Raw genomic sequence first — 21,561 nt, 5'->3', positions numbered from 1 at the left:
TCTTTGGGGCATGCGCTGCACTGTCAGCGCGCTGCTGCTGTGCATGCTGTGCTGCTGTGCATCGCTCCGCTGCTGAGATCGCTTTTTCGCTGTGCTTTTCCCCTGCCTTGCTTCCTCTGCTGTGTTTTCCCCGCTGCTGCTGCTGTACACGGGGGGTTCTTTGGGGAAAATCCAAGAAAAAAATTCCCCAGGATTTCCACCGGGAAAACCCAAAAAGTCAGTGTCATAGACTGTCTTTTTCCAGGGTCTTAATTTTTCCCGGTTCCCCAAAAGTATAACCCCAGTAAACAAAAAAAATGTCTAAAACTATGCTCATTTGGGAATTTGCCAGCAAAGGTTGGTTGGTTTAAGAATGTGTAAAACAGTGTGATAATGTTCGGGAAAGTCAAAAGGACCAGGTACTGGGAAAAAAGGCCCCCCGGAAAAGTGTCTCAAAATTTTGCATCTTCAAAAAGGAAAGTTCATTTATTCTTCTTTTGTAATGAAGGGGGACCCTTGGATTTTAATTTGGAAGGGTTTGTTTTTGGAATAATCAAATTGAATAAATTTTCCCCAAAAAATAGGAAATTTAATCCGAAGACCCCAAAATTAAAAAAAATTTTTCCCAAAAAATTTTAATTTTTAAACACAAACAAAAAAGGCATAAAATTACGAACTTCTTTTTTGAAGATTGGTATATTATTGGGGGGGAGAGAGGGGGTTTTTAAAAGGGGAATCCTTCCATTGGGACTTAGCAACCTTTTGGGTTTTTCCTCTTCTTTAATCCACTGGGGCCCCTTTCAGATCACGGGACTTTTTTCCCAAATATCTTCCATAGTCCCTTACCTCTGTTTTTTATGACTTCCCAAATTTTTCCAAACATTGTCATGTAATAACCCCGGGCTTGCAAGGCTGGTGAGGTGTTTTTACCCATAAAGTTTCCCTTTATTTTGCACAGATTTTTTTTATCTTTTAGTGGAAACTTCTTAATTTCTCCCCCTCCTCTAACCCCATTTTCCCCCAGGTCTGGCCTTTTGCTCTTGAAGTTGTCTATCAGCCATCATGGTTGTTCTTTTGTCCTCTACCAACTCTTACATCCCCCCCACAAACCCCCAACCCCGGACTTCCCAATGCCACAAGGGTTTCCCTCAACGGGAATAATCCTCTCAGGGTTGCCTAAAACCCCTTAAAAAACCCCTTTTTTGTCTAAAATTTTGATTTTTAAAAGCAGATTTCGTCTTTTAGTCACCCCCCCAACCCCCTTACCTATGGGTTTACAAATTGGGGATTTTAAAAGTGCTCCCCCAAAACTCTTTTGAGTCAGTTGAGTTTCTGAGGCCCTAAACCCCCCTTTAAAAATTTTTTTTAATTTTAAAGTTTAATAACCTGTTCCGGGGGCTGCAGGAGGAGGGAAGGGAGGAAAAAACTTCACCTTAATAAAGCCATGTCCCCATGTGCCCACGCGGGATGAAAAGGGGGCATTGCCCAAACCCAGGAGGATTAAGGTCAATTTTTTTCAGTTAGGTAATCTTTAAATTGGGGGCAAAAGCTTTAACCCAAAAAAAAAGCCCCTAGTGACCTGCCTTCTGTTTGCCCCCACAGCCAAAATTACCCTTTGAGGACATTTTTTTGCCTAAAACGCCTGGGAGTTTCAGGGATAACTAATAAAGGGCAATTTTGCAATCACCACTAGCATTGGCAAAATCAACAAAAAACCCTGTTTTCTGGATGTCCCGGGGGCCTTTTCCTCCTAGTAATGTAGGTCCTGCTTGGCATTTTTCCAGAACAGGCCTGTTTCATCAAAATTAAACACTTGTTCAGGTTTATCCTTCCTGTCTATTCCCCTTGAATTCCTGCACATTTTTCCCCTTTTGTGGCCCGGGGAGCCCGCCATGCCTTATCACACTATGGATGCCCTCCAAATTTAAAAACCAACCTTTGCTCCTTAAATTCCAAAATCATCACTTTTTGCGGGCTTTTTTTTAATTAAATCCTCATGCAATTCCAGCCTTCAATTCGCGGGGGTTTTTGCTGCTTTTTTCATTTATCCACACCAAAAGAGTCTCTAAACATCTTCCATCCTTCATCTTTTTTTAAAAAAAAACCTTTGAGAACAGCTTCCTTGTTGTCTTTCTCCCCAAAAAAGGGGATTTTGGTGGGGTTTTCTTTAAACGCTAGGTGTCACTCCACTTTCATAACAGTTTTTTCTTCATTTCATGAATTTCCCCCTTAGGTGAAAGGGGCATAGAAGTTTTTTGGGCCAATAAATTTTTTCCAGCAGCCCCAAAAACGAATTTAAAATATTCAGTTTTGCTTGGATGTTTGAGGCTGGCGGTAAAAAAGGGTCAGGGCACATGGGGGCTGGCTGGGCATTGGGCGCGGGGCAAAATCGGGGGCCCCGGTTTTTTTAAGGGTATGGGAAAAATTTTTGGATAAATAAGCTAGCGTTTAATGTATGTTTTTGCTTTTTGGGGGTCACTGTACATGCAAATATATTTGCATGTACTCTCAATTTTGGCATTACCCTTTTTTTTTAAAAATTTTTTCATTTAAAAATCATCTTTGGGTGTCTTTGGATTTTTATTTTTTTCATGGGAAAAATTCTTGGGAAATTTTTAACAAACCCTCTTATTGAAAAGGGTATTTTGGGGTCCTGTATCCGATTTGGGTCCCAAATTTTGCTTTTGGCTTTCTTGACCTTTTTTCCCCCGTCTACAATCCCAAAACTGGTTATTTTGGAACCCCTTTTTTTCTATAAATGAGTAAAAAGAAACCCTTTTCCCTTTTAAACTACCCAATAAAAGTGATTAGAAACGATTCCAATTTCACAAATTTCAGAAGATGAATTTTCCAAAAGGGACCAGAAAAAACAAGACAGACATTCTATAAAAAAAAGTTTTTTTCATTAGTCATGTCCCCAGGCCTTTTATATTTTTTTTGCTTTTTTTAATTTTATTTTTAAAAAATAGATTTACTGTTATGCAGACTACTGCATTATGTAAAATTTAAAAATATCATCACTTTAAAAAAAATATTACACTCACCAGTTGACATGTTTGGATGCTTGGCATATTTTTTTTTTTTGAATTTTGGTAAAAAAAACATTTCTGCTCTTTGATAATTTCAATACTTTTATTGTAAAAACCAATCGAAATCATCTAAATTTCTGTAATATGTCTTCCATTTTTAAAATGAAAGGAAAACAAAATAAACCAAAAATTAAAATAAAAATAAGTCTTTCCCGTTTTTCCAAAAACCGAAAAGTTTTTTTTCCATGTTTTGGGGCGGGTTTTTTTATATTGTCCCCTGCCCAAGATGTCCCTGAAGTGGGACATGGTTCTGTCACTGAACTTGTTGCAGAGATGGCTTGTTTCAGCTTGCTCAGGGTGGTACTTCTCCACAAACCTTTGCACATTTGTTCTCTCAGTGACAGCTTCAACAATGAGAATTATGGAACCAATGATGACTTTTTTTTTTTTGAATGTTTAGGAACTGATAGTAATGCTCGAGATGCCAGAAATATGACTGAAAACCCCGATGATCCACAAACGTCTATGTCTGGGGATGGTTCATCTAGAACACATCCACCTCCACCATGCTGAAAGCAAAAGCTCATATTCTCCTATGGCCTAAGCTCATATGTGGGTAATGGTGATGATAGTGATGCAGACTTTGATTTCCTAGCAATTGATGAGCTGTCTAGGAGTGATAGTGATGAAGATTATTCACCAGTGAGTCTCAGTTTATATGGCACTGCATGTGGTCTAGCAGTGTGCCCAGTGCCATTTCCAGGGGATGGAGTACATTCCAGGACCCAACACCGGTGACAAATAATGATAGTGAAGGTGTTTCACATCAATGACATCATGGTATATTGGTGGCATGACAAATGTGACATTGTTGTTATTGATTCACCGCCACAAAATGAAAGACAAAGGAAAGGTGAATAGACACATCAATGAACCCATTCTGAGACCAGCTGCTCTCATGGATTACATTGCCAATATGCATTTGGTGGACAAATGTGATGTGCACACTGGGTTTGCTTACTGTGTCTGCGAAGTTACAAGTGGTACATGAAACTCGTCTTCTCTCTTGTGGACATTGCGAAGCTCATTGCTTACAATATATATATACACCAGGCCACGACCAGCAACAGACCACCATATGCCCACTTTTGTTTGTCTGTCATCAGGCAAATAATACACAAATATCAAGTCACAACACCTGCAGTACACATACACCTGTGAAATGATCACCAAATAATCTCTCATTTCAAGGATTTACACAGACTGTAACAGTTCTAGGAACATTACCAGTGCCTGTATTTTTTTTTTTTTTTTTCAACAAGTCGGCCGTCTCCCACCGAGGCAGGGTGACCCAAAAAAGAAAGAAAATCCCCAAAAAGAAAATACTTTCATCATCATTCAACACTTTCACCACACTCGCACATTATCACTGTTTTTGCAAAGGTGCTCAGAATACAACAGTTTAGAAGCATACACATACATATAAAGATACACAACATATCCTTCCAAACTGCCTGTATATATGTACATAATGTTAGAATATTAGTAATATGAAACATCTATACCTGTGTGCATTTACACTGTGTAAACATATTTTGTAAACAATGCACTGATGACACTAATAATGCAATTGCAGCCTCTCCTCACTCAGCAACGTACTCATTTGCCAACGACTTGGACTTACAACGGGCTCTCTGACCAGTACGCATACCTAAATAATGTATATTAGAGCTGATTTCCTCTATTCTGTATTACAATATACAGTACACTGCTGTATAAACGTTTAAAAATATACGAGAAATGTTATAAATGGTGCAAAGGTGACATTAAACAATATCAAAGATGGCTGACACAAACCCACTACCATTATAGTATGCTCCTCACTTAGTGACAAATAGGAATGGAACTCCATCATTGAGGAGAGACTGTATTGTGTTGCATACAATAGGTAGATATATGTACATTTTGAGTGATCTGGGTCTCATGGGCCACAGAAATTACTTGAAAATGTAAAAAAATTAGAAAAACCCAGAAAAAAGTACAAAAAATTAAAACAGAAAATGTGGAGGATGTGGAAGTCAATGATGTTGCTGTCAGTGGGTCATCAACCTTCAATTTCACGTCCTCATATCTCGGAAAGAACTAATGGGATTTTTTTTTTTATTACCACCACAAAATGTACTCTTTTATTCTGAAAAATTCTAACACTGTAAACACTTTTAATTTTGGTCCTTCTGATAATGCAGGGGTTAATGGAGTTTTCCATTCTTAATATAAAAACAAATCTGGTTAATTTAAGAATTGTTTTTATACAACTGACTTTCCCTTAACACTTGAAACACAAGTTTTTCAAGTGTAAAATTGCCAAGATCTACAGACTAAACATATTTTGCGAAAGATCTCTGCAATTTACAAATTAAACTTTATAGAAAGAAACAAGAGTTGCATTATGTAACAGCCACTTAAACAACTAAGTCATATATTGGAACTGGCATAATCAGGATGCCTGTTCATCCCAAATTTATTGGAGTAAATTTTTTAACTATTGATAAAAAGCTTTTACAGGGCATTATCTATTACATAACCACAAATGTCAATCATGAACATTAAGGTGACATAAATAATAACTATATATTAACCCTGGATAAAATGCCTTAATTTTCCATCTCTGGGAACCAGCTCCCCTGTTAAGATCTAAAGTTTATTGCTTGGAGATTAACTAATGAGCCCTAGCATTCATTACTCTTAAGATGTTTTATTAATGAGTAAACAAGGCATAAAAAATATAGAATGCCAAAGCAATAAATCACAATGCCTATATCTTAGTTACTTAAAACAGAGAACTAAAAATTTTATGTAAGATGGTGAATGGGAAATTACAATACACATGAACACCATAGGCAGGTTAACTTATCTGGCAAAAGGCCAAGGTAGGTAACCACCTCTGAAAAACACTTTATTTTTACAGAATAGGACAGTATGAATATGAGTACATATTTAGAATAAAGGATTGCTTAACAGTAAAGACTCTCAGAAAGATTTATCTGTTAGGGAGAACAATTATGTAAGCAATCAATAATTCACAGGAACCTGTTGGGGAAAACAGAAGATGGGAAAGCAACATAATACAGTAACTTGCTGGAGAGAGATTATATTCATTACCAAGACATTAGAGGCCTCCATCAAGGAAAAAAAATATACAAACTACAGGTAAAACAAGAGAGTTTACAAGAGAGCAGTCATATTGCAGAAACTCATTAAAGAAATCCTAAATGAACTAGCTCAAGTTTATATATTGTAAATATGGCTAAGAAATATTGAAAAAATTTAATGTGTCTTGGAAGAACACTTCAAATATTAGCTAATATTTCAGTAATGCTGTTTGCTCTGCTGATAGTAGTCAAACTATAAAAATTTTCCAAGACAAAGACAGGCTCAAATTCTGAGTAAGCATTTACTGTGATCCTCTATATGACAGGGACTTTCCTTCATTAGTGTTAGATGTTAATATACTGCACATTGCTTTGTAAAAATTTTTTGCATAACACAGTTTCTACTTACCATTTCCCAAATTATAGTCTTGAAGAATGGATGTGTAATAATATCTGTAAAGCCAGTTTCTGGGTGACACCCTAGTCGATCCACTGGGTTCTTATTAAGGAAGCCCTTGAGTATCGAGGCAGCTTTTACAGACAATGATCGAGGAATACGGATGGGTCGCTCCAGGATAACTGAAAATCAAGACTGACATCGTTAGGCTTTACAGAAAAGGATTTAATTTTTTCTATCTAACTTTTAGAATTTCCATTCTTTGTGTAATTCTTATGTGTAAGCTTTCCCAAATATTTCATCTATTGTAAATACAAGTGTCAAAATATTTTGGATGAACACTAAATATTTGCTCAAGAATTCTAAATATTTATTACATTAGTGAATGATTACTATATTCATGTGGAAGCACTAAACTCACAGAAGTCATCCAGCACCAGTACATTAGTGAAGTAATGTCTATTTACCAACACCGAGAAGCAAGAATTTGTGGAAAGAGTATGCACCACCTTATGACACATGAAAAGTTGGGAATAGAAAGCATGAGAAGACAGAATGGGACAGAGAAGCAGAGAAGTAGGTCACCACCGATACTACAATAGGTATGCTACAATATGTCACAGACATCAACTCTCAGCCAGTTGTAAGTGCAATTGTAAACCAAACTACAGGTCCGGCATCACAAATCCGGCAATCAGTTATTCGGTTCCTTCAGTTATTCGGCACTAATTTTGGCTAGCATAATTTCAAAAATCCAGGGTCGCCACACCAACCTGCTGGTACTGTTTGGTGGTGCTACTTGCTGCATAAGTCATTCCAATTTCTTTTTCTCCATTTATTGATTTAACCTGCTTACTTTTAGCCCTAGCCATGGTTCCAATGAATAAAAGAAATGCTTCTCATTATGTAAAGCACCTACACAGTACATTATCCATTAAAGGTAAGGTGGCTTTGAAGCCACTGTCGGTTGCCATGAGATCAGTCTCATGATGCAGGAGAATATGCTTTATTATGCTAATATCAACACTACAGCTTATTTGCCAATCACAATTGATCTAATATGACATAATAAACAATATAAATAACATAAAACATGTTAAATACTCCAGAATGAAACACAAATAACCCGCACATAAAAGAGAGAAGCTTACAACGGCGTTTCGGTCCGACTTGGACCATTGACAAAGTCACACAGTGTGACTTTGTCAATGGTCCAAGTCGGACCGAAACGTCGTCGTAAGCTTCTCTCTTTTATGTGCGGGTTATTTGTGTATCGTTCCAGTCACGGTATTGTGCCTTTTTTTGTTATCTCCAGAATGAATAATATTTGGCATAACACTGAGCAGTTCGACGGAGGTATGAAGAGGATATGGTATACAAATACCATTCTCCTATCCCTGTCTTGGGAGCTTATATTGGAGAAAACGGAGTGTAGCACAGGACTAACTATGATATACACTCGTACTGCACCATAAACCTGAAACAAAAAAGTTATTTTCTCTATATAGATTATCACACATAGCAGCATATGTGTAGAGAACCTAGGATAACCCAAAAAAGTCAACGTGGCTTAATTCTAGTACCTGGCTTGGGTTAGCCATATATGATTTTTGGTAAATATTCGATTCCCAGCCAGGGTAGAAACATTAGGCGTGTTTCTTTACAACTGTTGTCTATCTTTACCCATCAGTAAATGGGTACCTGGGTGTTAGCCGACTAGTATGGGTGCTATCCTGGGACACAGACCTAATTTTCTTGAAATACTCTGCATAACAAGCACTTTCTATATAGTAGTATGTCACTGATGTCAGCTAGGCCTGTGTACCTTGTACATGTACGTGTAGTAAATAAATATTATTATTATTATTATTATTATATTATTATTTTCTCAGTTGTTTGTTGGGTTATCTTATTCAAACTTGGGCAATGTATGACGGAAAGATACTTCTTAATGTACACCAAAAATGAAAGAAATCAGACCATAAATAGCGGAGATCACTTCTCAACCACTAGCGGCCGCTTAGCGGCATATTTTTGTATGTTTTTTATGGTTATATTCTCATTTTTTCAGTCTCATTTGATAGAATGAAAGATATATTACAGAAATAGATATGATTTTGATTGCTTTCATGACGAAAATTACCTTGAAATTGCGCTCACAGTAGCGAAAATGTTCTATTCTTTAGCGAAGCTCAAGAGTAAACAAATAATGTCACCGTCCAATACCTGTCCGCCTGCTAGTCCAAATTCCAATACGTAGTCAAGAATGGGTTGACATTATTTATACAATTATTACAACAATGCAGCAGTCTGGATAACAGTAAATCTTCTATTTTTTTTGTGAATAAAAATTCCAAATGGTAAGCAAGAGTAATATAAGAGGGGCCTGGAACCATGACTAATGAACAGAGAAAATGTTATTTTTGTGCCAGGAATGTCTGCATTGTTTATTTGGATCCTATTTTGAAATTGGCATCTGTTGAAATTTGTGTGAAATCGGCCAAATTGCCAATTTCTGACCACTTTATTGGGTAGTTGAAATAAGTGAATGGGCGGTTTCTTGTACTCAGTTGACAGACTAGAAGTAAATAAGTTTATTCAGGTATACACAAATACAGCTACATAGATTAACATACATAGCAGTGTATGTATAGAGAACCTAGGATAACCCAGAAAAGTCAGACAAAGTGACTTATTTCCAGTACCTAGCTTGGGTTTGCCATATATGATTTTTGGTAAATATTTTTTTTCTCGGTTGTTTGTTGGGCTATCTCATTGAAACTTGGGCAATGTATGATGGAAAGATACTTCTTAACATACAACAAAAATAAAAATAAAATAAATAAGGTAGTTCACTTCTCAGCTATTAGCTGCCTCTTTGCAGTATATTTTCGTATGGTTTTTATGGTATTCTCATTTTTTTGGACTCATTTGATAGAATGGAAGATATATTACAGAAATAGACATGATTTTGATTGCTTTCATGACGAAAAGTACCTTGAAATTGAGCTCAAAGTAGCGGAAATGTTCGATTTTTGCTGATGTTCAATGAACTTTGTGTAAGTCAAGTTGTTTAATTTTATTAAGTGTATTCTAACCTAACAACTCTGTAATCCGGCAAACTCAGTAATTCGGCACACTACAGGTCCCAATGATGCCGGATTTGTGATGGAGGACCTGTACTTTACTAAACAACTCTCTAGCCCGAGGGTGAATGTCAAGGATCTCTTAAAACTTTTCCTTTAATGGTGCTCCTAAGGAGGATCAAAACTTCTTTAAACCTCATTAGCCATCTCCCACCAAGGCAGGGTGACCCAAGACAAAGAAACATTTAACTATTGCACCTTAAAAGATGGTTTAATAAAAATATTGAAAGAAAACTAGAAAACAAGATGGTGTTATAAAATTACTAAAAAAAAAAATAAAATGAGAAAGAGTGTAGGATAGTTTGCTTTTCAAATGGGCTAATACAATAAATGATGTCATTGCTCATGCTATGCTGCTATTAAAACAAAAAAATAAAAGTAACTGGACTCAACATTATGTACAAAACTAGAATTATTAACTTGAAACATTATATAAGCACACAGCTGGTGTCTTTCGAATCAGCCCTTCCAATTGGCTAATGCTGCATATTATGTAGTAGGGTTTGGCAAGGATAAACTTATTCCACATGGTCAAATAGAAATATGGTCACATGGTAATACAACAATTTTGCAATGAATTCAGAGCAGCAACCCAAAAGAAACTTTTGCTGAATGTGTAACATGAAACAAACTGGGCTGCACAAGACTCATTGTAAAATATCTCATGTGCAAGAGAAGAAGACTGCTCTCATTCATTACAGTTTTATCTCTCACGAATATTTCAACTTTTATTACATCTTGCTTCAATGCATCCTTATTAATCTTTCTTTTATTACATATCCCTGAAGAAGTACCTGTGAGTGGTTGCCAGAATTTTTTTCGATTATAACTTTAGAATGACTCATCCTATCAGCTTCAAATTTTCAGTGCTGGTTTACCAGTATTGTACAGGGAAGAGGGTTCAGGCAACTATTAACATGTACAGATGCCCTATGATGAGTATCAGTAAAGTGTATAAGTGCACATTTGTTAGTTTTAGGTGTAAAAAGTATGACATTTTTCATTAAATTACATTAAATATGACTATAAATGGAGGGTATGTAAATCTGTAGTGGAGGGAAGGAAGGGGGTGAAGGTTTGGTGTGCAAGAGGCTTGGACATACAGTAGGCATGTGTGAGCATGCTAAATAGGAGTGAGTGAAGACAAATGATTTTTTGACCTGATAAGCTGTTGGAGTGTGAGCAGGATAATATTTTGTGAAGGGATTCAAGGAAACCAGTTAGCTGGACTTGAGTCATGGAGATGGGAAGTACAATGTCTGCACTCTAAAAGAGGGGTTTGGGATACTTGCTGTTTGGAGTGACATCTAAACTGTCGTATCTGTGTGTCTTTGGCAAGACAACGATGACTGATATGAAGCCAAGGATTCTGCTAGCTTTATTGCAAACACTTATGCACTGTTGTCTTGGTTTCAGATTACTACTAACCAGGATTTAGGAGTTCTGGTTAGTAGTAATCTGAAACCAAAACAACAGTGCATAAGTGTTCGTAATAAAGCTAACAGAATCCTTGGCCTCATATCAAGAAGTATAAATAATAGAAGTCCTCAGGTTGTTTTTCAACTCTATATATCTTTGGTTAGGCCTCATTTAGATTATGCTGCACAATTCTGGTCACCGTATTACAGAATGGATATAAATGCATTGGAAAACACACAAAGGAGGATCTTTCCAATGAGGATAGACTGAGGGCCCTGAATCTGCACTCTCTAGAAAGGCATAGAATTAGGGATGATATGATTGAGGTGTATAAATGAAAAACAAGAATTAACCATTTAACTGTCAAAACATAGATCTACGTTCACGTGCATAGCACTCTGAATGTAGATCTACTTTTTTTTTTTTACATTTGAAAGCATGTAAAATAAAACGTAGATCTACATTCGGAGAGCTATGCACGTGAACGTAGATCTACGTTTGGAGAGTTTAAGGGTTAATAAAGGGGCTGTAAATAGCGTGCTAAAAATATCTAGCCCAGATAGGACTCGCATCAATGGGTTTAAGTTGGAAAAATTCAGATTTAAGAAGGATACAGGAAAGCACTGGTTTGGTAATAGAGTTGTGGATGAGTGGAACAAACTCCCGAGTACTGTCATAGAAGCTAAGACGCTGTGTAGTTTTAAAAATAGGTTAGATAAATACACGAGTGGGTGTGGGTGGGTGTGAGTTGGACCTGACTAGCTTGTGCTACTAGGTCAGATGCTGTGCTCCTTCCTTAAGTGAATGTGACCTGACCTGACTAGGTTAAAGAATTGTCTTAAGCTGGTGGGAGAATTGGACCTGCCTTGCATGGGCCAGTAGGCCTGCTGCAGTGTTCCTTCTTTCTTATGTTCTTAAAAGTGTTTCTTTATCGGGTCACCCTGCCTTGGTGGAAGACGGGCGGCATGTAAAAAAATAAATCTCTTGAACAGCTTCAATATTTAATGCATCTTATGAACAGAACAGTACACAGTACATTTAGTCTGTGTAAATGAAAATTTGACAGTTTACTAACATGGTTAAAAACTTGGACTCAGTGGATTCCGAGCAATATCTGTAGGACAATTTTCCTGATACTCTTCAAGGGTTCAACAACTGTGGGCTCCATTAAAAGAAAGTCTGGCATTTGATTTGAACTCTGCAAATTTTAATTTGTTAACATTATTAAATATTCAACTTCCATGCAATAACCGATGTTATACAAAGCTTTGGATTGTTACCAGATTGTACTGGTGCCTATTTAGAAATTCTTGCTTTATGAGCTCACAGTAGGTATGCAAATAGTGGCTGCTTATAAAAATAAAATATTTTTCTTACAGGGTGACAAATGCTGAAAATCTTATATAGAATATAACTGAGAAAAGGCTTCAGCGGGATATGGCCGGTTTGTTGAAAGGACTGAGAAAACTGACAAATATTGAAAACTTGCCTTTTTTTAATGGCATTTTGAAGTTTCAGAAGTTTAGTAAGTCCTAGATTCTTGAACATTTCTGTACTCACCCTGGAAGAGGAAGTCTTCAGTGTTACAATCTGGGTTGTCAGAGGCTCCTACAATATCAAAAGGACTCTTGCCTGCTAGCATTTCATAAAGCAGAACTCCTAATGCCCACCAGTCAACACTGTATGAGAGTAAGAAGTAAGGTGTAACTTAATGGGTTTGTAATACTTCTTAAAGTACAGTATTAAAAAGTTGTAGAGCTCTTTAGTCAAAATGCAAGTGAATACTGCATAAAAACACTAATTATAGTATGTGATCTAACACAGTTACTGGAAAGTTGCAATATCTAATCAGTGAAATGAAAGTTCAAGTTGCAATATCTAATCAGTGAAATGAAAGTTCAAGTTGCAATATCTAATCAGTGAAATGAAAGTTCAAGAATGGTTAAATTTTTGTCTTATATAATAAAATCACTCAGTACAGAAGATCCCAAAATTGCAAACACTCAAATTAGACACATTCACACTTATAAATGGGTCACTTAAGAAATAATTAAAGATTTTCAACTGCTAGACTGAAGTATGAACATGTGAGAAATCTGACCTGCCTTTGTATACAGGTTTCCCTCCACATTCTTGAGTTCCACTTTTGCGGGCTTTGAACATTTGCGAATGCCCAGCCGCCCAATCATATTTAAAATATGTCATTACATATGTTAGGAATTGTGGCGGTGGCAGAGTTTGTTTGGTATGAGGCCAATATAGTCCTTTAATATGACACTAGTACCAACCCTACGGCTTATTTATCTATCACAATTCATCTAATATGACATAATAAACAATATTAATAACATAGAAACATGACATATACTCTAGTATGAATAAAATATGTCATTAAGTATGTCACGAGTGTTGTGTGTGGTTGTTGTTTGGTGAATAAGAGCCAATGAGAGCAGAAGCCTTACTTAGTGGTGATGATGGCAGCAGCAGCAGAGGTGGTAGAGGCGGCGGTGTTGTTAGTCGCCCTATATAACTCCAACAACATTGGAGGAGTTAGGTTTGTGCTGTCCTTTTTCTATCGATTAATCCCTAAACTTACTTCCTACGCTATTAATGCTACACTTTATTGCTGGCTGGCACTCTAGCCTTTTTAGACTCATGCTGCTTAAGTATCGTACATATCGTAGAATCACTGAAGAATGCACATTCTCTCCTCTCTCTTCCTCCTCCATTCTGGTACTCTGCTACAAGTCTTTCTCACTTTCTTTACCAAAGGGCTGGCACTAGTACAATATTTTACAATGTGCTTTATGATTGTTCATGGTTCAATAGATTAAGCCTTTGACTGTTTCGGTCGTATATATACGTCTTAAGAGCCACCGTGTTTGACGTATATCTACTCATAAATTCTAGCAGGTTCAAATCAAGTAGGAGAAAGCTGGAAGGCCCACATGTGAAAGAATGGGTCTGTGTGGTCAGTGTGCACCATATAAAAAAAATCCTGCAGCATGCAGTGCATAATGAGAAAAAAAAAAACTCCGACCATTTTTTTTAATTAAAATGCCGACTTTGTGGTCTATTTTCGTATAGTATTTATGGTTGTATTCTCGTTTTCCTGGTCTCATTTGATAGAATGGAAAACATATTACAGAAATAGAGGTGATTTTGATTGGTTTTACTATGAAAAGAACCTTGAAATGGAGCTCAAAGCAGGAGAAATGTTTGATTTCTGCTGATGTTCAAAGGTAAACAAATGATGTCATTTTCCAATAAATGTCCAAGTAGCCATTCTAATATGCAGTCATGAATGGGTTGACATTATCTGTACAATTATTACAATATTGCAGTAGTCTGCATAACAGTAAATCTTCTATTTTTTGTTTGAAAAAAAAAAAAATTCAAAATAGAAAGCAATAGTAATATCAGAGGGGCCTGGAGAAACAGCTATGAGTTTGGTCGACTGGAACAATGGAATTAGCCGAAAATAGGGTTCAAAGTGGGCGAAATCGCCAATTTGTAAATATCGCCGAGGTCGCTAACTTCACAAGAGCGTAATTCCGTCAGTTTTCCATCAAATTTCGTTCTTTTGGTGTCATTACAATCAGGAAAAGATTCTCTATCACTTCATAAGAAAAAATAATTTTTTTTTTTTTGGAAATTTTGCGACACCAGGAGACGCCTCAGGATTGGGGGTTGCGACAGTCAAGGGGTTAAGGAAGTAGTATTGTTAGGCTATGTAAATGTTATTATTATATTTTCCTACAATATATTTGTGCACCAAACATTTGCTATTTTTCAACATTCACGACGTTCTTGATCCCCTCACCCTTGAAAATGTAGAGGGAAACCTGTATTTGTTTTCTATATAAACTTGTGGAAATGCAACTTGGTTGTAAAAGCCAGGGAAACTTCTGTACAGGTACTAGTACAAATATACAACTGTTATCCCAAGAGTGTAAGAATTTCCTCACCTAAAGCTATATTCTACACCTTGTAAAATCTCTGGTGCAATGTAGTTTGGGGTCCCGCAGAAGGTAGAGGTAGTGTCACCTGGACGGATGCCTTCTTTGCACATACCATAATCAGTAAGTTTAATGTGCCCCTCGTGATCAAGTAAAACGTTGTCCAATTTAAGATCCCGATAGATTATACCTGTCAAAGTAAATGGGCTAAGTTCCTGTACATGAATACCATTTCTTTTTGGGTCACCCTGCCTCAGTGGGAGATGGCAGACTTGTTAAAAAAGAAAAAAAAAGTACATATAATGAAATGGATCAATAAGATTAGAAAGTATAAATAGTTCAAATGGCATCATGTAAGACAGTAATGAGTACTGTACTAAATAAGAAGGCTACACCTAAATCATTAGAATTAAACTTCTATGTTCCTGTATCCAAAGAGTATACAGTACAGCAATCTGTGGTTTGTGAAAATATTTTCACAATTTATAACCAAATTTAATTTAGTAATTAAAAATGCTTTATAAAGAAGTCTTTATAAATTACTCTAATATTCTGTCTTTCATGCAGTTAATGAAGACAGAATAAGGGTATCATCAACTCTGACAGGAGTGCTTTAATAATTTAGTACATATTATTTAAAACAAAAATGAGTGAGGAAATAATATATTCTTTCTTTTAAAAGTTTATCTTGTAGACTGATGTGTATATTCACTACAATTTTCACTACAATTCACTACAATTATCCAAATCTGTATATAAATTTGCAACCCACCCTTTTCATGAAGAAAATTAAGTGCCAAGCATATTTCAGCAGCATAAAATCTAGCATGTTCCTCTGGTAAGCGACGCTGTCGCTGCATATGGAACATCAGGTCACCTCCTCGGACAAATTCAATCACAAAGAAAAGCCGGGACGGAGTCTGGAAGCATGAGTGCAGACCAACTAGGAATGGGTGGTTTGAAGCTGTCTCAAACACATGTTTTTCTGTTTGCACCCAATCTATGTCCTGCAATATAATAATACTGATAAATTAAAATGGCTAATGAATACTCAAAATGAAACAAGATATGTACTGTATGACATAATTCAAGACAATAAAACTGCCATTCTGACACAAAGCCAAAACTTGTAATGAATTGGGAAACAAAAAACTGGATATCTCTTAATGACATATTCAGGTGATTACTCAAGGTACTCAGAACAATCTCCTCAATGATCTTCATCGTTATGATTGTTAATTGGTTAGAAGTGATAAGAAGATACATGATGTACAGCTTGATGGAAAAGATATCCTTCCAATACTGGCCTGATTTTCACACCAAAACAAAACAATGACTATCTACTTTCCCTGATGTGCAGGCAACAGCAGCATAAGGAACACATGCTAATTATTTTTTGTTTATACAACACCCTATTTTCACTGTCATTGTATTAATATCATGTGTTCCTTTAATCTGTATATGTGTAATTTTTTTTTTCCAACAAACCAGCCATCTCCCACTGAGGCAGGGTGACCCAAAAAAAGAAGAAACATTTTCAACATCACTCATTCCATTACTGTCTTGCCAGAGGGGTGCTGATACTACAGTTCAAAACTGTGAACTTCCCTACCCCTCCTTCAGAGCGCAGACACTACTTTCCACCTCCAGGACTCAAGTCCAGCTAACCGTTTTCCCTGAATCCCTTCGTACACGTTACCTTGCTCACATTCTAACAGCACGTCAAGTCATAAAAACCGCTTGCCTCCATTCACTCTTATCTAACACGCTAACACACACATGCTGGATGTCCAAGCCCTTCACACACAAAACCTCCTTTACCCCCTCACTCCAATGTTATAAATTCCACTTCTACATGTACAGACTAATCAGTCATTAAACACCTCCAATACTGCCCCACTTCACAAAAGTAGCAGTGAAAAACTGTAGACCAATAGTGCTAAAGTCACAGATTCTCAAAATCTTTGAATGGGTAATAAGAAATAAGACTTCCAATCACACGGAATCATAGCAGTTGCACAACCGAAGGAGGCACTGGTTTAGAGCAGGTCATTCCAGCCTTTCACAAATGCTAGACCATCATGCCACAGTCTTGGATGCACTGGAAAGTAAGGTAAATGCTGATGCAGTATACACACTTATTTTTCAAAAGCCTACAACAAGTGTGACCATGATGTGATGGTGCACAAGTTCCATGCAAAAGGAATAACTGAGAAAGTGCAGATAGATATTTAACATCTTAACAAATTGCACCATTTCATCCTTTACTGACAATACCAGAATTTTGAGTGGCATATACTGAGAACAAAGTGAATCTTTCAGCAAATATAAACCGAGTCTTCCACTGGGCCACAGATACCATGATGTTCAATGAGGAAAAATTTCAGTTGCTCCACTATAGAAGACTGGAGGAAATAAAGACTGAAATGGAATGGAGAAGGTCCCCACATTTCAACGTTCCTCCTTTCGGTGTCCCTCTATTTCGGCAGTTTTCAATTGAGCCATTGTTCATTATGAATGTCAGATATTTCAGCATGCTTACCCACGAGTCCCTGACGTTTCACTTCTGCTCTACTGAGTTATTTGATTGTGCTTTATAAATCTTCATGTTTTTGTTTCTTCAATTTTTCTATTGTGGAGTACTGTAGTTGAAATTTATTCTTACTAAACACCATACTTTGGAGATTATTTGGTTATGTATAAAGAATGACAAGATAATTTGATAAAGGAAGGGGATGGTATAAACCTGGGATTGATAGGAGGAGGTATAGGGATAGCTTGAGGAAGTACTGAAAGGAGGGTGTGAAAAAAAATTATTGAGATGCAACATAAGTCATAGGGTTTTGAACATCCACCAAGCATGCGAGAGTACAGTGGAACTTCGGTATGCAACCTTAATTCATTCCAGAAGACTGTTACAGTGCCACTCCGTCTGAGTATCAAACAAGTTCTTCCCAACCAGTTTTCTGTTTGGGTGGCTGTTATCACTAATCTTCGTAGGCCCCAAGGTGACTTTTTTTTTTTCAACAAGTCGGCTGTCTCCCACTGAGGCAGGGTGATCCAAAAAGAAAGAAAATCCCCAAAAAGAAAGTACTTTCATCATCATTCAACACTTTCACCTCAATCATACATAATCACTGTCTTTGCGGAGGCACACAGATACGACAATTTAGAAGTCCCTCCAAACTGTCAATATCCTGGACCCCTCCTTTAAATGGCAGGCATTGTACTTTCCATTTCCAGGACTCAAGTCTGGCTAAATCTATAATAACCGGTTTCCCTGATCCCTTCACTAAATATTACCCTGCTCATACTCCAACAGCTCGTCAAGTCCCAAAAACCATTCGTTTCCATTTACTCCTATCTAACACGTTCACACACACTTGCTGGAAGTCCAAGCCCCTCGCCCACAAAACCTCCTGTACCCCCTCCCTGCAACCTTTTCAAGGACAACCCCTACCCCTCCTTCCTTCCCCTACAGATTTATACACTCTCCAAGTCATTCTACTTTGATCCATTCTCTCTAAATGACCAAACCACCTCTGCAACCCCTCTTCAGCCCTCTGACTAATACTTTTAGCAACTCCACACCTCCTAATTTCCACACTTCGAATTCTCTACATAATATTTACACCACACATTGCCCTTAGAAGGACATCTCCACTGCCTCCAGTTGCCTCCTCGCTGCAGCATTTACAACCCAAGCTTCACACCCATATAAGAGTGATGGTACTACTATACTTTCATACATTCCTTTCTTTGCCTCCATAGATAACGTTTTTTGTCTCCACAGATACCTCAACGCACCACTCACCTTTTATTCCTTCATCAGTTCTATGGTTAACCTCATCCTCATAAGGTGATGAAGGTATCATTTAATACCCTCATCACCTTACTCTTATCTCTGTTCACTTTCAATTTTCTACCTTTACACACCCTCCCAAACTCGTCTACTAACCTTTGCAACTTTTCTATAGAATCTCCCATAAGCACAGTATCATCAGCAAAAAGTAATTGTGTCAACTCCCATTTTGTACTTGATTCCCCATAATTTAATCCCACTCCTCTCCCCAACACCCTAGCAATTACTTCTTTTACAACCCATCTATAAATATATTAAACAACCAAGGTGACATTACACATCCCTGTCTAAGACCTACTTTTACCGGGAAGTAATTTCTCTCTCTCTCTCCTACACACTCTAACCTGAGCCTAGCCTCATAAAAACATTTTACAACATTTACTAACTTACTACCTATTCTATACACTTGCAACATCTGCCACATTGCTCCCCTATCCACTCCATCATATGCCTTTTCGAAATCTATAAATGCAATGAAAACTTCCCTACTTTTATCTAAATACGTACTGTTCACATGTATGCTTCAATGTAAACATTTGATCTACACATCCCCTACTCACTCTAAAGCCTCCTTGCAATCCTACTCTCTGTCTTACCTTTAATTCTTTCAATAATAGCCCTACCATACACTACCTGGAATACTAGGTAAATTTTCTTCTTTCATTCAACAAACCGGCCATATCCCACTGAGGCAAAGTGGCCCAAAAAGAAAAACGTAAGTTTCACTTTTTAAATTTAGTAATTTATACAGGAGAAGAGGTTACTAGCCCCTTCCTCCTGGCATTTTAGTTGCCTCTTACAACACGCATAGCTTACGAAGGAAGAATTCTGTTCCACTTCCCCATGGAGATAAGAGGAAATAAACAAGAACTAGTAAGAAAATAGAAGAAAACCCACAGAGGTGTGTATATATATGCTTGTACATGTATGTGTAGTGTGACCCAAGTGTAAGTAGAAGTAGCAAGACGTACCTGAAACCTTGCATGTTTATGAGACAGAAAAATGGACACCAGCAATCCTACCATCATGTAAAACAATTACAGGCTTTCATTTTACACTCACTTGGCAGGACGGTAGTACCTCCCTGGGCGGTTGCTGTCTACCAGCCTACTACCTAGAACTCAGTAAACTTTTTTTTTTTTTAACAAGTCAGTCATCTCCCACCGAGGCAGGGTGACCCAAAAAGAAAGAAAATCCCCAAAAAGAAAATACTTTCATCATTATTCAGCACTTTCACCTCACTCACACATAATCACTGTTTTTGCAGAGGTGCTCAGAATACAACAGCTTAGACGTATATACGTATAAAAATACACAATACATCACTCCAAACTGCCAATATCCCAAACCCCTCCTTTACAGTGCAGGCATTATACTTCCCATTTCCAGGACTCAAGTCAGACTATATAAAATAACCGGTTTCCCTGAATCCCTTCACTAAATATTACCCTGCTCACACTCCTTCAAATTCTGCTCTTCTTCACTCTTAACCTTATTCCCCTATAATTTTTACAATCTCTTTTGTCCCCCTTCACTTTATATAAAGGAACTGTACATGGTCTCTGCCAATCCCAAGGTACCTTCCCCTCTTTCATGCATTTATTAAACAAAAATACCAACCACTCCAACACAATATCCTCCCGCTTTTAACATTTCTGTCATGATCCCGTCAGTTCCTGCTGCTATACCCCCTTTCATTCTACATAATGCCTTACACACCTCCCCCACACTCAAATTCTGCTCTTCTTCACTCCTAACCTAAAAGATGTTATACCGCCTTGACCAGAGCATGAAATTACCGCCTCCCTTTCATCATCGACATTTAAAAGTTCCTCAAAATATTCCCGCCTTCTACCCATTACCTCCAGCTCCCCATCTACTAACTCAGCTACTCTGTTTTTAACTGACAAATCCATTCATTCCCTAGGCTTTCTTAACTTTTTTATCTCGCTCCGAAATTTTTTCTTATTTTCAGCAAAATTTCTTGCCAGTGCCTCTCCCACTCTTTCATCTGCTCTTCTTTTGTACTCTTCACCTTTCTTTTACTCTCCGTATACTCTGCTCTTCATATAACACTTCGTGAAAACCTCTCATAACCTACCTTTCTCTATTTTATCACACCCTTTACTTCATCATTTCACCAATCACTCCTCTTTCCTCCTGCACCCACCCTCCTATAGCCACAAACTTCTGCTGCACATTCTAATACTGCATTTTTAAAACTATCCCAACCCTCTTTAACCCCCCCCCCCACTACTCATACTTGTATTAGCCCACCTTTCTGCCAATAGTTGCTTATATCTCACCCTAACTTCCTCCTCTCTTAGTTTACACACTTTCACCTCTCTCTTACTTGCTGTTGCCATTTTCCTTTTGTCCCATCTACCTCTTACTCTAATTGTAGCTACAACTAAATAATGATCTGATATATCCGTTGCCCCTCTATAAACGTACATCCTGAAGCCTACCCATCAACTACGTTCATTACATGCTATATCATACCTTGTATACTTAATCCTCTTTTTCATAAAATATGTATTACGTATTACCAAACCTCTTTCTACACACAGCTCAATTAAAGGCTCCCCAATTTCATTTACCCCTGGCACCCCAAATTT

General features: G+C 37.4%; 1 protein-coding gene across 7 annotated transcripts in view; it reads right to left on the bottom strand.

Moving 5' to 3' along the window:
- Positions 1-21,561, bottom strand: part of aPKC (protein kinase C iota type) — a 525,119-nt gene that overhangs the window by 55,958 nt on the left and 447,600 nt on the right. For all 7 annotated transcript variants that reach the window (XR_011393461.1, XM_070096340.1, XM_070096339.1 and 4 more), the window contains 4 exons: positions 15,854-16,088; positions 15,091-15,271; positions 12,683-12,801; positions 6,570-6,739 (listed from right to left, as the gene is read on the bottom strand). Coding sequence is in view for 6 of the 7 variants with exons in the window: in XM_070096340.1 (XP_069952441.1) it covers positions 6,570-6,739; positions 12,683-12,801; positions 15,091-15,271; positions 15,854-16,088 (705 nt within the window). In the remaining variant the exon portion in view is untranslated. The remainder of the gene's footprint in view (positions 1-6,569; positions 6,740-12,682; positions 12,802-15,090; positions 15,272-15,853; positions 16,089-21,561) is intronic.

This window comes from Cherax quadricarinatus, chromosome 53, assembly GCF_038502225.1.
Source record: "Cherax quadricarinatus isolate ZL_2023a chromosome 53, ASM3850222v1, whole genome shotgun sequence".
Lineage (NCBI taxonomy): Eukaryota > Metazoa > Arthropoda > Malacostraca > Decapoda > Parastacidae > Cherax > Cherax quadricarinatus.
Note: the sequence above shows the minus strand (reverse complement) of the source record. Positions and strands in the feature narration are given on the sequence as shown.